This window comes from Mauremys reevesii, linkage group 9, assembly GCF_016161935.1.
Source record: "Mauremys reevesii isolate NIE-2019 linkage group 9, ASM1616193v1, whole genome shotgun sequence".
Classification (NCBI taxonomy): Eukaryota; Metazoa; Chordata; order Testudines; family Geoemydidae; genus Mauremys; species Mauremys reevesii.
In genome coordinates this window covers 26,707,532-26,723,896 of record NC_052631.1, presented here as the reverse complement: position 1 = coordinate 26,723,896, position 16,365 = coordinate 26,707,532, and the positions used below count along the sequence as shown (strand labels likewise).

The window sequence follows — 16,365 nt, the reverse complement described above, 5'->3', positions numbered from 1 at the left end:
GTACTTAATGAAGTAATCTCTGAACCGTTAGCAACTATCTTTGAGAACTCCTGGAGGATGGGTGATGTCCCAGAAGACTAGAAAAGTGCAAACATAGTACCTAGCTTTGAAAAGAGGAACAAATATGACCCCATGAATTATAGACTGGTCAGCCTAAATTTGATACCTGGAAAGATACTGGAACAAATTATTAAATAATCGATTTGTAAGCACCTGGAGGATAATAGGGTTACCAGGAATAGCCAACATGGATTTCTCAAGAACAAATCATGCCAAAGCAACCTAATTTCATTTTCTGAGAGGGTTACTGGCACAGTGGATAGGAAAGAAGCAGTAGATATATCTTGATTTTTAGTGAGGCTTTTGATCAGTCCTGATGGGCTGGCACTAGGGGCAGCCTGGCGGCCCGGGGCAGTTCAGCTGGGACTCCTCTGGCCACGGGGGGAGAAGGGGCACTTAGGGTGGGGCAAGTGCTCAGGACTCCTGTGGACATTGGGTAGGGGTGGAGCCTTGGGCAGAAGGGGCAGGGCTGCATGGTTAGCCTCCCCGAAGGTGGGGCTCATGCGCCGCGAATGCTGTCAGGGTGGTCTAAGCTTACTTGGTCCTGCCTCAGTGGAGGGGGCTGGACTCATTAACTTCTTGAGGTCCCTTCCAGTCCTACCTTTATTTGGTTCTATAATACCTGTGTTGGGAGCTGGTTGCTTTGTGGTGCTCATCTGGAGGCTGGTCTTGGATCTGGGTTCTGTGGTCCCATCAGATTTTCCTGCTGAACTCTTGTCTTGAGGCGATCTAAAGAGGTGAAAGGCAATATGATCAGACTTTAGGTGAAGGGCTGTTTACCCATAGTGCCTTACTAATATACCCATGATTAAGTCAGATGGCTTGCCATCTCCTAAGGAATTTAGATTCCCTGTTGTCAAAGACAAAATGCTACACTTAGCTGGCTGTTTAGGGGCTTATATGAAATAAATGGGTACTCTTAATGTGGTTCCTACTGGATAGCTACCCATATTATAACAGCACCATAACTATCCTCATTAATCAACAAGAACAGATCACACAGTAATAGGCTTATACTGTAGCATGGAAAACTTAAGTTAAATATTAGGAAAATATTTCTCCTATAAAGGCCTAATTCTGCCCTGTGATACATGTACAGAACTTTCACTGAAGGCAAGGAGAGTTGCACAGGGACAGAATTTCACCACTGTGCAGTTTCATAATGGAATATGTGAGTAAGGAAAGTTATGGAAATATCATCACTGGGAATATTAATATGTAGATACCCCTCTTGATGAATAACCAATTTTGCTGTGAAATTAGTGTGAGAGAAATCTGCATGACAATGGATCATGGTTCTTTCCAACCAAATGATCATTATATAACTAAGGACCAACATCTGGAGAAGAGTGAAAGCAAAGAAGACAGTTAATTGTACTGGTTGTACTGACTACCTGGTTGTACAGTCCCCATATCAGGAATGGTTACAGCATGCCACAGCTCAGACAAAAATACAAACAAATTAACTTCTATTTTGAAGTAATAATTCAGCTAGACCCTGCTCTAACTCCCATTGAAATCAATGCAAATAATTCCACTAAGTTCAAATGGGAGTTGAAGTGGGTCCTTCCTTACCTGCTTAATGTATCTAATGATGTGGAAATTTCTCTTCTAATTCCTCCTGGTTCTTTGGAACCTGTAACATACAATCTAGTATAAAGACTAGTGATTTTTGTATCTGTAAACTAGTAATAAGCATAATTCTGACCTGCTCTAGAAGACTAAAGAATTGTATGTTGACATCAATGTAAATTAAAAACAAAACTTGTTTTTTACTGAATTAAATACAACCAACAGAGCAAATGCCCTGTCTTAAATGAGAATGAGAGTAAACTCCTTTTCCTGGCTTCAGATAAGGGTGACCAGCTTCCCTTTCCTACCTGACCAGTGATTTTATGTGCCAGATTATTGAGGCACAAGTGCTCAAATTTGGGTGTCTATAGCCAGGGCTGTCCATAGTGGCCCACCCCCACGCTCCTGTCTCTTCCCTCTCCTGCTCCACCCCTTCCCCGCCTCTTTCTGGCTTCTTCCCCCTCCCCCCGCCCCCCAGCGACACCGGGAGCTGGTGGGGCAGGCTGGGGCTGAGTTGCTCGCTGCTGCCGGCGCCAGGCCTCCCGCTAGTTCCCCAGGATCCCACATCCCGAAGCGTGGGGCCCCCTAAAGCACGGGGCCTGGGACGGTTGCCCCAATCTGTCCTATGGACAGGATGGCTCTGTCTATAGCTAGGCACCTAAACCTGTAGCTAGGTACCTAAATGAAGTTAACAGAGAATGTGTGTGCTCTGGAAAATCAGGCTACATATTTAGGAGTGTAAATATAGATTTAGGTGTCAAAGTTTAGGCATCTAAAACTGAAAATATAGCTCTGACCCTATACCCCATTTTTCAGTGCACCTCTCCTTCTTGCCCCAAGGTATTTGCTTCCTTTTCCTCCAGATCACTGCCTCCTCCTTTTTTGTGTGCACTGATTTTTCTATTCCTATATATGCCCAATGCACTACAATCCCAGTCTCTAGCAAGGATGGAATTACATCACAGTTGTACCTGGAGCTGGCTTTTCTGTGGCCCCATCCTGGAGGCTGCTCTCTGATTCCACCTCTGTGGAACTCCAGTCTTCAGATGAGCTAGGCAAGTTGAAAAGACAGTATGTTCAGCTTACAGGGGAAAGACATCTCTGCATAGCATTATTGTCTCACTAATGACCACTGTTTATAATAGATGGCCTTATCTCTAAAGGAATTCAATTTATCTCTCCTTGCACAAAGAAAATACCACTGTACTCTGTCTAGTTCCTAGCAGACATAGTCATATAGTCCCTCCTCCTCCACTGGCACCTCTGCTATCCTCTCAGCAGAGGTTCAAGGACTGAATAAGCATGAAGACTGAAATAAGGCTAAGGTAGGAAAAATGGATACAGCTATGTTTATTCAGTCTGGGAGCGGGGAACTGGAGGGAGGAGGACAGTAACTAAAGATAAGGAGACAATCAATGAGGGCAGAACAAGTCATGATAGATGTGAAGTGCTATGCTAAGAAAGTTATACAGGCCATTTGGTAGGTGCAACATAGGTTACAAAATCATCTTGGCTACATTAGATGCTAGACATATTCCTATCAAGGATGGTTTTGGGAAAAAACCTCAATATTGCCATGATGCAAGGAATGATGGACTAGATGACCCACTGGAGAGCCGCATAAACACCCAATGTTTCTCAGGTGATATAAGTAAGGATGGGTGGGGGATGAGGGAAGATAGTGAAAGCAAAGAAGATTCCCAAGTAGAATATTGGGCTGAATATTGTATTGCCGGCTCTAAGATCACGTATGGCAACTGCATAACACTGCTCAGCCCAGAATAAAGCAAATCAAAGTTATATTTCCATTTGCTTACCTGCTTTGTCCCTCGTAGGATGAAGATGAAGTTTCTTTTCTATTTTCCTTGGCATCTGTTGAATACAAATGTATACAGACTAGTTGGACTGCAAGATATGCATCCAAACTTGCCAGCATAACCCCCCTAGTATGTGAGCTGGACTAGAGGAAAGGTAAAGAATTTTAAGGTAAGGTTTTAAGGCTGTATATACAGCATCTCCCATTCTTTTTATTGTCCCCACAGCAGTAAATGGAAAGGCTACTCCATGTAAAGGACTCGGAGGGATAAAGTTTCGCCAAGAAGCCAGGTTCTTATAACTCTTTGGCTTCAGCTATCAACAGCATGGCCCCAACATGTGCTTTCTCCCAATTCACACTCCAGTCACCATGCTATACCCTAGAGATGCTCAGAACATTTCATCACAAGTGAAATTTCCAACCAGTTCCCACTCTAGATGATGTCGTAAGTGATAAAACAAATGAGGAAATGGCTAGAGCACCAGTAGCAGAAGTCTGGTGCCAAGTCTGAATAGAAATGATTTGGACACGTTCTGCCATTGCTGTGCAAAAAGCTAAACATTTCTTTTTCTCCACCCTGGCATCAACAGTATCACGCAGCAGGACTGATCAGGATAGATGATAATATTGTTCATCTCAGCTGCCACCACTCAGTTACAGAGTTAGGGTTTTCTCCTCCATGAAGAAATTTCAAATTACTTTGCAGGTAACAGTTTGGATCTGGACTGAGAGGTCGGCTTCTGTGGCGACAGAGTGGTGTCTTGAGGGGACAAATGCTGAGTGTTCTCTTCTTGAGTTTCAGATTATGTGGGTTTGCTTTGGGTCACAATCTGTACATGTTCTTCTTGGCTGGGTGGAAGGCCTGTGGGAAGTACTGGGCTTGTTGGTTGAGACTGTCGTCATTTTCCTACAAGGAGAGGAGTGCAGAGTGCCAGGAGTCCTTAAGGAGGCTCTTGCTAACCATTGACTTGTATCTCGTTTTTCTCTTTTGGGAAATAATTGAAAAGGAGGTGGAAGGGCAACTCCAGTACTTTCTGCAGTTCTCATATTTCTTTATCTTAGTCTATCACACTTTACACCCTATTACAGACTGGATTGGGCCTTTTTAAGAGGACACTGCTCCAGCCCACCTATGCCTCAGTAACAGTCTCTTGATTGGGTGAGACAGAGGGGAACTGGTCTCTGTAAAGAGCCAGAGGAGCGAGGACTCTGATAGAGGCTGTAATGAGTTGAAGGCTTCTGCAGGATACTGTTGACCAAGGGGAAGCATTGGGGCCAGAAAGCCAGAGCAAGCTATAGAGAACCTGCAGGGACAGACCCTCAAACTAGAGGAGTTGCTTCAGCTAGGCTGGGCTGGGAGTGGCATGCTAAAGTAGGGAAGATGCTGAGGCACCAGATAAGTTTCTAAGCAGGAAGGCCTGGAAGTAAGGCTCCTGCAGGGAAGATCCTAAGAAACCAGAGGAGTTTTGAGACTATACTCAGACAGGAGGGGCTGGGTCCAGGATAAAAAAAAATTGTTTGTTTTTATGCCAATAAAACTAGTCCCTAAGTTAGTTACTGAACAGAGAAAAGTCTTTCTGTAAGTTATTGAGAAAACCAAACAGGGAAGCAGAGACAGGATGTGACAGTAACCCCTGACCAGAAGAGGGTGCTCAGGAGGCAGCTGATGCTATAACAGGCCCAAATCTGTGACTATCTGCACTTGTTTCTGTGGCTTTCCTAGCAATGGGATAAAGACTGAATATCCACAGTGCTCTCTTAAATTCTCAACGTCCTTGATGCTTGTGACCATGAGGTTTTGCTGGCACCGCTGCAGTTGCCAGTAGGGATCTTTGGGGAAAGTCCCAAGGGGGTAGTTTTACAAAATTGCTCTTCCAGCCAAAGGACTCTCTGTGAACCAGGCTACTCTGAGTTTCTTTTGTAAATATCACGGTCTCTATGACTATTGGAAGTGTTAATGAGGAGCTATTGCTGCAGTGGGCTGATGGCACCCAGGGCTACATTTCCACCTATCTCACTCCGCTGATGCAGCAGAAAGAATGAGCCAGGCTCTTTATGAGACTAGGGTGTAAACAAAGGGACGTTGTCTCAATCTTACAGATGAGATGATGTTGGTAAAGGGGAGATGCAGCCAGAAAGTGGGAAAAGCTAATCTCCCCTCTGTCTGTCCAACAAGGGGATCCACACCGCGTCCGGCGGGCTTGTCAAGCGCTGAGGTGACTGGATCTAGAGTGGCTCAAGGAGCAGCTGTAGCCAAAAGCCTTTAAGAATCTGCTTCTGCCACCTCCAGACCCAACGCGCCGGCAGTCCCAGCTGAGACGTGTCACGCTGGGCTGGGCCGCGCCATCCCCGTGACCCGAGGGCCACGTACCCTTCCCTGCTCCCCACGAGGCTGCCTGCTCGCCGGGCTCCCGCCCCGCGCTGCCGGCTCCCTCCATGGTGCGCTGCTGCCTGCGGCCCCTTTAACACGCGGAGAGCCCCTTCCCGGGCCCTTGTGACGCCAACTGTTGTGCGTTCTAATCGCTAGGGAGACCGGGGGCGGAACGGGGCGCTCAGAGCCCCTCCCGCGCCGAGATTTAAAGGGGCCGGACGCTGCCAGCCCTGTGGGGCGCAGACTCCCCTCCCCAGTGCTGAGCAGCTCCACGGCCGCGCGGGCGGGCGGGCTCTGGGGCACAGCCCCCGGGCTGGGAGCACGTGCACCGGCTTATTCTGGGGTTGGGCAGTGGAGGCGTTTGGTCGCGGGGCGAGGGGCTGCATCTCCTCCTTCGCTGTCCCAACGGCGCGGGGTCGAAGGAGGAGATGCATGTGTGAAAGCGGTGGCAGCAGTTCCTGTTTTCCACCGGCTCCCTAACCCCGCAACCCTTGGCGGGAACCAGCTGCTTCGCTGCACCCGCCCCATCGGTGTTTCCGCCAAAAGAACCAATGATGAAGTAGGTCTTAGGCCATTAAAGATCCCTTTGCATTTTCTGTAAGAGGTCTCTGCATTGTTGTCACCTGTTCCCACCCTTTCCCCTAGAAGTGGCGGCTTCTCAGTGGTGCTGTACAAGTGTGTGTGATGTTTGTAAGTGCTCTGAAGTGTCCACCAGAGCTCGGACTTATAAAACGTGTGGGCTTTGCAGTATGCCCAGCTCTTGGGGAGGGGTATGGATTAGTGAGTGGGGGGGGGGGGCTGTTTGAAAGGTTACTTGTGAGTTTTCTCTGGCAGTTGGAACCATATGTTTTTAATATTCATTTTGAAAAGCTCCAAAGGTATGAAAAAAAATCTCAATACTCAATATTCTAGCCTCATGAGATACAGGCGGGGGTGGTTGTTTTAAGAGACTCATCTGGGAGTTTAAAACAGTTCAGTACAACACAATCTACTGTAATTTGTACTCAATCTAATGTGGCAGGTAAAATTAAACAGATATAATTTCACTTCAATTTACACTAGCTTAGCTTCCGAAAATGGCTTTGGTTTGTCAAATTTGAAAATAAAAAAATACAGAAATTCTAGTCTGCAATAGGATGTCATGCTATAGGTGGTGACTAGAGGGAGATGTTGAATAATCTTTTTGTCAGACCGTTTTGTTAAACCTCTAGGACTAAATTCATCCTTGGTGTAACTCCACAGAAGTTAATGGAGTTGTGTGTGTGAATGCTGTAATGCAGAACTCTGCTCTGGCTGGCATTGTTGGGTAATGCTGTTAAACTCCCTTGGGTGTGGACAACAATGCAGTCTGCACTGCTCATTTGCACTCCCTTGCGGTCTCTGAGAAGGCTGCCTAATTGTTAGTCTTGGGGTGGATGGCAAATTCTGAAGGAGAGGAAGATACCATTCTGATTGAGGGGAGAGGGAAAACCGTCTCAAAGGGAGTGTATCACAGTCTTACAACTAGAGCTGGTTGAAAAATGAAACTTGTCTCAAATGTTCTTGTGAAATTTTTAGATTGGGGAAAATGGGGGCAAATTTTTCACAAGTTTTCAACCAGCTCTAGTTACAACTCTTAGAGGAAGGATGTTCCAAATGGTTAAAACACTAGCCAGGTTATGGGAGACCCCAGTGCAATTCCCCGCTCTGCCACACACCTTTTGTTTGTCCCTGGGAAAGTCATTTAGGCCCAGATTTTAAAAGGTATTTAGGCATGTAAGTCTACATCTCCACAGCCCATGACAGCGACTCTCAGAGCCTGGGTCGACAAACACAGTCTTGCCCTTATATGCTAAAAATAGCTGTGTAGATGGTGAAAGTCAGGCTGGAGCTTGGGCTCTGAAGCCCTGTCTCTAGGCTTCAGAGCCTCAGCCTGAACCTGTACATACCTATTTTTAGCACCATAACATGAGTTTGAATGTGTTGGTCCTTGGGTTTGAAACTTGTTGTAAACATACCCTCTGTCAGTTAGGCATTGCAACGCAGACTGGAGCAGTGCCTAAATGCCTCTAAAAATCAGTCTTTTTGTGCCTCAGTTCTTCTGTAAAATGGGACTAATAACATTTCCCTTCTTTATGGGGATGTTGTGAGGATAAATACTGCAAAGATTCTAAGCACCTCAGAGACTATGGTGATAGGGGCGCAATAAGTACATAAGAGCGAACTCCCTTCATAGATAGGCTAACATTCTCTGTTTCTCCCACACTAAGGTAATAACCCCTCAGCATACTATAATTGGGACTGACTGTGTGAAGTTGAACTCTTGAAACTTCTCTCTGTCTCTTATATGTGCACACACACATCTTATATATTAAAGAATAGATTGGAAAGAGAAGTAAATTACATTTATTGTATCTATAAGTAAATTTTGCTTGCTTAGTCCTCTGTATGTACAGGGAGCACTTAGACACCAGTTTCTTTGTCACTGCATGTTGGTGCGTGTGATTACCTAACAGTCTTCTTCCAGCAGTAGTCCCCAACCTTTTTGTGGCCAGTAGCACATTCATGTTTTCAGAAGAGGGTGGCAGGCGCCAACAATTTTTCAAGGCTTATTTTGTATTTGTACATTAAATAATATGAAAAACATCACATTTAATATTCTTCCCGCTCTGGGTTGAAATAATACGTACATTGTCTCTTATTTGAACCACTCATTTTGGAGCAAAATGTTAAAAATAAATAAATTGCAAAGCACAAGAAAACAGCAGTATCAGTGCAGGAAGAATACTCACATACAGGGCTGGCTCCAGGCACCGGTGGAGCAAGCAGGTGCCTGTGTCAGCACATGCTACAGGGCAGCATTCGGTCCATTCTGTAGAGGCGGAGCATTTTTTTTTTTTTTGGCTGCAGTTCTGGGCAGTGCAGGGAGAAGCCTGAGAGAAGCTGCGCAGCCTGCAACCCCGGAGTGCTCTGTCCCCAGCAGGCGGGGGGCCCTGGCATCTCTCCCCTGCTGGGCACTAGGCGGGCCCCGCGCCTGCCGGGGACAGAACACCGGTACCTGCAGCCCTGGAGTTCTCTGTGCCCGGTAGGTGTGGGGCCATGGCTTCTCTTCTTGAAGCCAGAGAGAAGCTGCAGCCCTCGCCTGCCGGGGACAGAGAGCACCAGCACCCGCAGCCCTGGAGTTCTCTGCCCCCAGCAACCGCAGGGCTGCGGCTTCTTTCCCCTGCTCAGCACTAGGCGGGTGCACATAAATGCCCTGGCGGGCACCATGGCGGGGTCCACTGTTCCAGGCTGATGGATAACTGAATCATATGGTGGACTCTTCAGTATTATTAGGAACATTTATGCATGTTGTTATATATAACATTTCTCATTTATCTTATCTTTTTATCCCAACCCCTCTTTTTTAAATGTATAGCTAAGTCTCTTATCTGTTTAAATATGGACATTAGCGATGGATATCAATGTTTAGGTAAAATATCCTAGCAGGATCAGCTTTTTACATTTTTTTTTAATTAACATATTTTTGGATTAGGAGGGTGATATTTTGTTTGTCTGGTTGGTGTCCTTTTGAGGTTTAAAATATAAATCTATATTAAGTCATTTTGAAGAAGTAACCTCTTCCCCTTACTAAACAGTAATGGGTCCTTTGAAACTGTTATACCTCATAACTCTTTTGCCAATCTGTGTCGTATGGGTGGGTCACAATGTTAATGTGTACCGGTATATTATGTCCTAAGTTGTTGGTATGCACTAGGCTGCATTTTCTTGCAACCCTAAAAAACAGTTTATAGTGGTGGTGTTATGATGAACTACGTCAGCAATAGCAAGTACCATTAGAATGCATCTCCAATAATTTCTCTGTTTGCAGTTTATTGAGACTAAGGCTTAATCTACACTAGAAAAGATTTGCTGGTGTAGCTAATATAGACAGTTTCTACCAGCAGAAATGTGCCTTTTTTTTAATTGTATAGCTTATATCAGTTCCCTAAACTGATATAAGTGATATGCATCCGCACTATCAGCAAAAGCTGTATAATGTTAAAAAAAAAAAAAACCAAAACCCCCAAAACAGTCCCCGACACTATCATACTGGCAAGTTTCTAGTGTAGACCTGTCCTATGAAATGTTTTATGTGCTAATTTGATGGGCCTCCACACAACTCAGCATTCTTACGCAGAGGAAGATATTAATTCTGACATCCTGCCTTGATTGGAGACTCAATGGCAATGAGGGTTTTTTCACAAGTCCATGTTTTATGGTTTGTGGGTAGGTCACTGATCCCAATCTGATTGACTTGCTGTCATCCTACTCCAGTTCACTTGCAGGGCTGTTGAAACAACCTTTTTATAGTGGGGGTGCTGAGAGCCATTGGACCAAACTGTAAACCCTGTATATTTGGAAACCACTTCAAGCCAGGGGGCGTGACAGCATCCCTAGTTTCAGCCCCCACAATTCATTGATCTGAAAGATGGCTTATTTTTGTTCATTTTTCACATGGCAAATATGCATTGGATGTGTGTGTCTTTCTTGCACAGGCAGCCAGATAACTAGCCACATCAAAGATTCAGAGGTGAGCGGTTTTAAAAATGCAATTGGATGTTTACCAAGGGCTGTTGCTGCCACTGCAAAAAATGTCTAGGATATATCCCATTAACATTTCTCCATCACAGTCAAGCCTGGCCTAGGAATTGAGTTACAGCATTGATTACACAACATGCATTACTAAGGCAGAGCTCTCCCTTGAAATCCATTTGTGATCACTCCACTTGCTCTGTAGAAAGCTTTATTAAATGCCAAACACCTTACTCATATCTGTGTACCATATGCAATCAGTTTTCATTTAGAAGCCTTTGGCTTCTGCTGGAAAATGATTGTACAGCCCTAGCTGACAAATTAATGAGATTTTAAACAACAGCACACAGTATTCCTCTACATTAGCTCATTGCCATAAAAGAGCAACTTCAATGGAGCTGTGCTATTTTGGGGTTACCTCATTACCTTTATTAGTATAGCAACCTAACCAAGTGATGTCAAAGTTAATCCAGCAAGTATGTGTATGAGTTGGCTGGACCCAAGTAATAGAGTTTATGCTGGTGAATTCCTTACAGGGAATATCAAAAGGCTAGATTTAATGACCTATTATCCCCACAAGTTGCAGTACTCCAGTACCCCTCCTGTTACTCTCATAACAGCAGCTGGGGTGCAACTCCACCCCAGTCAACTCCTCTTCTGCAGGCTACTCTCTTCCCTTGATCAGCTGTACTTTCTCCTGGCCACCACACTTCTCAATCCCTTGCTCATTTCCTGCCTGCTGATTTCTCCTAAACTTGGCCTTGGCAACCTTCTGCCTCCACTTGCCCCAGTTTGGCTCAATTTCCCCACTTTCTCTGGCTCCCTCTGTTGCTTAGGAACCCTCAGTACAGTGCCACTGTGTATCTGATGACCACCACCCCTTTGCCCAGTGAAGCTGCCGGTAACTTCCCATCACTACGAGGGTCAGAATAAGACATCAGAACTATAGACCCATGTGTAGGGTGCCTGCTCCTGGAATCAGGTGATCACATGAGAATCCTAACTTTCATTTTGAAAAATGAGTAAGCCCTCTACCCCTCATGGTTGTGAAGAAAAGCTTGAAAAGGTGACCTAAATGTAACTGATGCATGGTTCTAGATAGTATGAAACTGAGCACTGAGAGAGATGAACAGGACCATGCTCTGGGATGTTAACTCCATGACCCACTGCAGCGGCCCAGCCCAGGACTTTGTGCAGCAGGAGGACATTGTAGCAGGACAGCCTACCCATGCAGATACTTACACCACAGCTGCTGGGATATTTGGAAGCTGCTCTCCTGTTACCCCATTTCTCCAAGGGAGAGAGGAGGCCGCATCGTGCTATCTCTGCCTTTCTGGGAGACTGGGGGCATTCCAAGTGGAGGTGGAGCCATGGGGGCATTTCATGGTGTGAAAAACACGTCTGGATTGCCTTAATCTGGCCCTGACCCCCACCCCAGGCTTTTCCAAATAAACACTGAGAAATGAAGTGTTCAGTCTCCTACAGTGCCCCAGAGAATATGTTTGAAGGGGGCAGTTCATATCCTATCTTATTACAGCGGACTTCAGAAAAATCACAAGTGGGAAACCAAATATTGGTAAGGGAGAACCATTCCAAGAACAGACACTTTAATAACCCTTGGTTCACAACTTGCACTGAGGAAAGTGTTTGGAACCCCTCTGTAGGCCTCGCTGTTTTCCTCATCTGCTCAGATAGTTTAAATTCCCATCCACATGTATCATTGATGAGGAAGCTGCAAAATTCCTTGCCCAAGTAGAAGGTTGCACTCAGTTGTCATTAAAGGAGCAACTTCCATGATATGATCAAAAGGTAATGTATGTCCATTGGTACCTCAATGTAATTGTCCCCACAGAGATGTAGAAACACCATCCTGGGAACTGATTAAGAAGGACAGGTGCAATCCAGAGGGACCACTTGCTAGGATATTGTTTGTGACTGTGAATGAGGTAGCTTCTGGAATGTGGAGTAGCTATTCTTGGTACCTGTCTCACCCTCTGGAGGGGGCTTGAAACAACCCAAGGCGATTTAGGAAATGCGTGTTTGTACCTGAGCAGTAATGCTCAAAGTACTACAAAGAGACTACACAAGAATAGGCACCCAGGAGTAAAATAATACATTCAAAGAGGGGGAAATGGCTGACGACAGCAGCTGCTTTGGAATCATTAGTGGCTGTGCACAGTTGCTATTCAATCTCTGCTATTTGTATCATGTGAACAATTCAGAACAGTGTTAAGAGCATGAGCAGCCTTGTCAGATTATGTAAGTGTATCCACATTTTCCTGTTTTAAAATCACACTGTTTATCAAAGCAGATAAATGACTTGCTAAGGACTCAACTGTCATATTCTAGATGGGTTGGTATAAGCAGGCATTTCTCAGTCATTTTCCCTCCCCTCATGTGAGGTCTGAATTTGGGTTGTGAGTAGAGTTGGCAGTGAGAATGATTTGATGAGAGGCACCTGGAGACTGAAGTGCTGTGAAAAGTAACTCTGTATAAGGCCTTCCCCCAGAGCCATGATGGAAGACAAGTGAAGAAAATTCACACAATCCAGACCATCAAAACTAAAAAAATTCTTGACTTAATTAAAATAAATATATTTAAATATAGTGATCAAAGATCCTGTCCAGTAACTCAGGCCCATAAAGCCCACTTTTGTAAATACAGCAAAAACAACTAATATCCCTAAAAGCTAGTTTCAGGCCTATGCACAGCTTCACAGCCCATACAAGTGATGCTGGTGCACTGTCAGAGATCAATTGGATCCCTATTTCTTTCTGCTTATGTAAATGCCTTGGGGCAGGTTCTGCACTTTGTTTGCTGCACTTAGTACAGTGGGACCTTGATCCTGGCTGAAGTCTCTTGATACTATTGTAATGCAAACAATAAATAACAATTAGAAATATGGGGCAGGGGAATGAGTGCCTACTAAATAAAAAAGGATTTTCTTCTGAGAGGCCAAAAAAAATTAAAACAAATCCCAACCCCTTGTCCCCTACAACTCAGCACCATTTAATGGTTGGACTCCGAGTAACCAAAACAAAGAAATCCAGTCTTCCCTTGAGGGCCTGACTTGCAATTAGCTCAGCTAACCCAATTTAAAAACCAGTTAGGGGCATAGGCTGAGATTTTTTTAAAGCTCCCTAGGATGCCCAATTCCCATTAATTTCAATAGGAGATTTGGACATCCAATTCCCATGTGGTTTTGAAAATCTGTTCATGTAGACCCAGTTTTAGGAGGGGCGGTTTAAGGCAGCATCATGTTTTTACTGAACCTAGAGGTCTCAAAACCAATTCAGTATAAAAAGGTCTACACAACAATTCTAACCAGCTTTGAGATCTGGGTAGCTGAATCTGGTGGGTTTTTTTTTAATTTAAATTTTTTATTGGGTTTTCATAAGGAAACAGACAATGGAAAAACACAAAACTGTAAATAACCTACAGCTTGTCTAGGTTTCCAAATACCACATGCTTCACAGGGTTGCTAATAGAATTACAAAGTTTGGTCTTGCAGCTTTGATAAGTTGTAAGACAACACTGCACAGACATGTTGAGTGGGGGTAATAGTAATAAAATAGGCATACATGAATAAGGAGGGGGAAAGAGGCAGGGTTAGGTGGAATGTAGGTCTAGTAGTCTTTGAGCGATCTCTTCTTTTTTATCCAAATGTATCTAGAACTAGTTTTAAACCACTTAGAAAATGTCCCCAAGGTAGGCAGGCCCTAAGTGACATCTAAGTATTGCTTCAGTTTGAGAGTGCTAAATGGTCTAAGTTTAAACCAGTATCCATACACAAAATTGTGCTTATTTAGAGTTAAGGTTGTTAGTTCTTTGCGTTTTACATTAGGTATGATGTCCAAGCAGTTACATCATTTAAAACTCTATCTGCACTCCATTCATTTGTTCCCCTTGTAAACCGCCACCACACCTCCCTTGCAACCACAGCCCACCCTCATCATAAACAGACATGTAGCCTTAACTCTGACCATGTGTATTGGTTAGACGTTACTGTGTTCTGTACTCTTCTATACAGTGATGTGTGGTGTCAGATTGCAAACAGCAGTTGCCAATGGTTTTCCTATAACGTTTAGGAAAACTTATGTGAACGGGTGATCTATGTATGTTGTAAATTTGGTAGATGTAGAAATTACAGGTTCTGGGGGTACATATTGGTAATTATAATTGGGATTAAGGCTATTTTATTGGTTCAAGATGAAGGAACTATGATATGGGGTAGAGGAGACCTAATTGGGAGGGAGGGATGAGGTAGTATGGTGGAATATGAGGAAAATTGGAGGGGGCATGGCAGCTGTGCTAGCAATTTGGGAATGGCACTCATTTATGGGGGGGAATTATGGATTACAAGGGGAGTTTGTGCTAGCAGAGGAGAGGTACTTTTCTAATGTGTACATGCAAAGGTAACACTTACCTCTTGCTTATGGTGAGTATTGAGTAGCGACAATTCCACTAGGAAATCCCATTAGGGAGCCTAAGCAATTACTTTTTATTCAGCCTAATTAGTGATGCCTTCATGGCCTTGGGGTCATTATTTTGATCAATTTGATAATAATTATTGAATCACTGCAATGCCTTAAATTCACTATTATCAATATGCAGTCTGCTAATGATGCCAAATTCCATGTTCAGATAATGTATTGCTAGGTTCAATATAAATGGAACATGCATTTCCTCACAAAATAATCAGTCTCCCCTGGATATGGTAAAAATGGCCACTAACCAAGCTGAAAAAGCACTTAGAAGACCATGCTTTAAAAAATAAACTGTTCATGAACTCTTCAGTAACAGAATACAACACCGAGAAGAGTTGAGAATTAGAGGTTTGTACAGCATGATGAGCTTCATTGCAACAGTTGTCAGTTAACTTGACTTACTCCACTTGAACCAGCCTCGCTGGAGTGAGTGATCACACTGCAAAACAACACTTGCAACCGTCACTCTGTGTAGGCCATCCCCATTGCATTACTATCTAGTGTCAGCAGCACTTGAGTTTCCATCTCCCCTCTTCCACAGGCCAGCTAGCTGGATCTTAAATCTCTTGGACTAGAGATGTGTGTGTGGAGTTGCTACAAAACTTGATGTATAGCTCAAGCTAACAATGCAGTGAAGACAAGCCCATATATATGCTAAATATTAGACACATTATATATGTTGACTTGTTACAAATAAAAACACGGTATGAAAAGTTATACACGAATTTAACTGTTATTCATCCTCTAAAGAGGTGAATTCATGACAGTGCGGAGCTGACTGATTACAGATGTCTGAAATCTCTTTATCTATTGTTTTAGGTGGCTGCGATAGGCTCAGCTCTGACAGGAGATACCAAAGAAACTGAATTCAGAACTTGGCAAGTAAGTGAATGAAAACAACTTTTAAAATTATACGGTTTTGAAATGTAAGTGTATAAGTAATTTAAGACTGTTTAAATCAGAGGTGGCCAACCTGTGGCTCTGGAGCTACACGCAGCTCTTCAGAAGTTAATATGTGGCTCCTCGTATAGGCACTGACTCCAGGGGTGGAGCTACAGGCACCAACTTTCCAATGGGCTGGGGAAGGGGAGGTGTGCTTACTGCTCAACCTCTGGCTCTGCCACAGGCCCTGCCCCCACTCCACCCATTCCTGCCCCCTCTCCTGAGACTGCTGTGCCCTTGCTCCTCCCGCGTTCCCACCAGAGCCTCCCGCACGCCACAGAACAGCTGATCGGGAGGTGTGGGGAGAGAAGGGGAGGCACTGATTGGCGGGGCTGCTGGTGGGTGGGAGGTGCTGGGAGCAGGAGCTGCTGTCGTATTACTGTGGCTCTTTGGAAATGTACATTGGTAAATTCTGGCTCCTTCTCAGGCTCAGGTTGGCCACCCCGGGTTTAAATATTTATAAAAGTAACCATTTATTTGTTTTTAGGAGGCACCTTTCATATGACTATCAATTGCTTTACAAACACTACTTAAGCCCCATAACAAAGATATGCAAGCATCAT

At 44.4% G+C, this 16,365-nt stretch overlaps 1 protein-coding gene across 1 annotated transcript in view; it reads right to left on the bottom strand.

Moving 5' to 3' along the window:
• ERICH6 (glutamate rich 6) overlaps positions 1-5,939 on the bottom strand; it is a 31,550-nt gene extending 25,611 nt beyond the window's left edge. Inside the window, exons 1-6 of the mRNA XM_039489747.1 lie at positions 5,820-5,939; positions 3,450-3,504; positions 2,604-2,683; positions 2,117-2,122; positions 1,636-1,696; positions 683-789 (exon numbers count right to left, since the gene is read on the bottom strand). Of these exons, the coding sequence (XP_039345681.1) occupies positions 683-789; positions 1,636-1,696; positions 2,117-2,122; positions 2,604-2,683; positions 3,450-3,504; positions 5,820-5,886 (376 nt within the window). The 5' untranslated portion in view covers positions 5,887-5,939. The remainder of the gene's footprint in view (positions 1-682; positions 790-1,635; positions 1,697-2,116; positions 2,123-2,603; positions 2,684-3,449; positions 3,505-5,819) is intronic.
• Between the last annotated feature and the right edge of the window lie 10,426 nt (positions 5,940-16,365).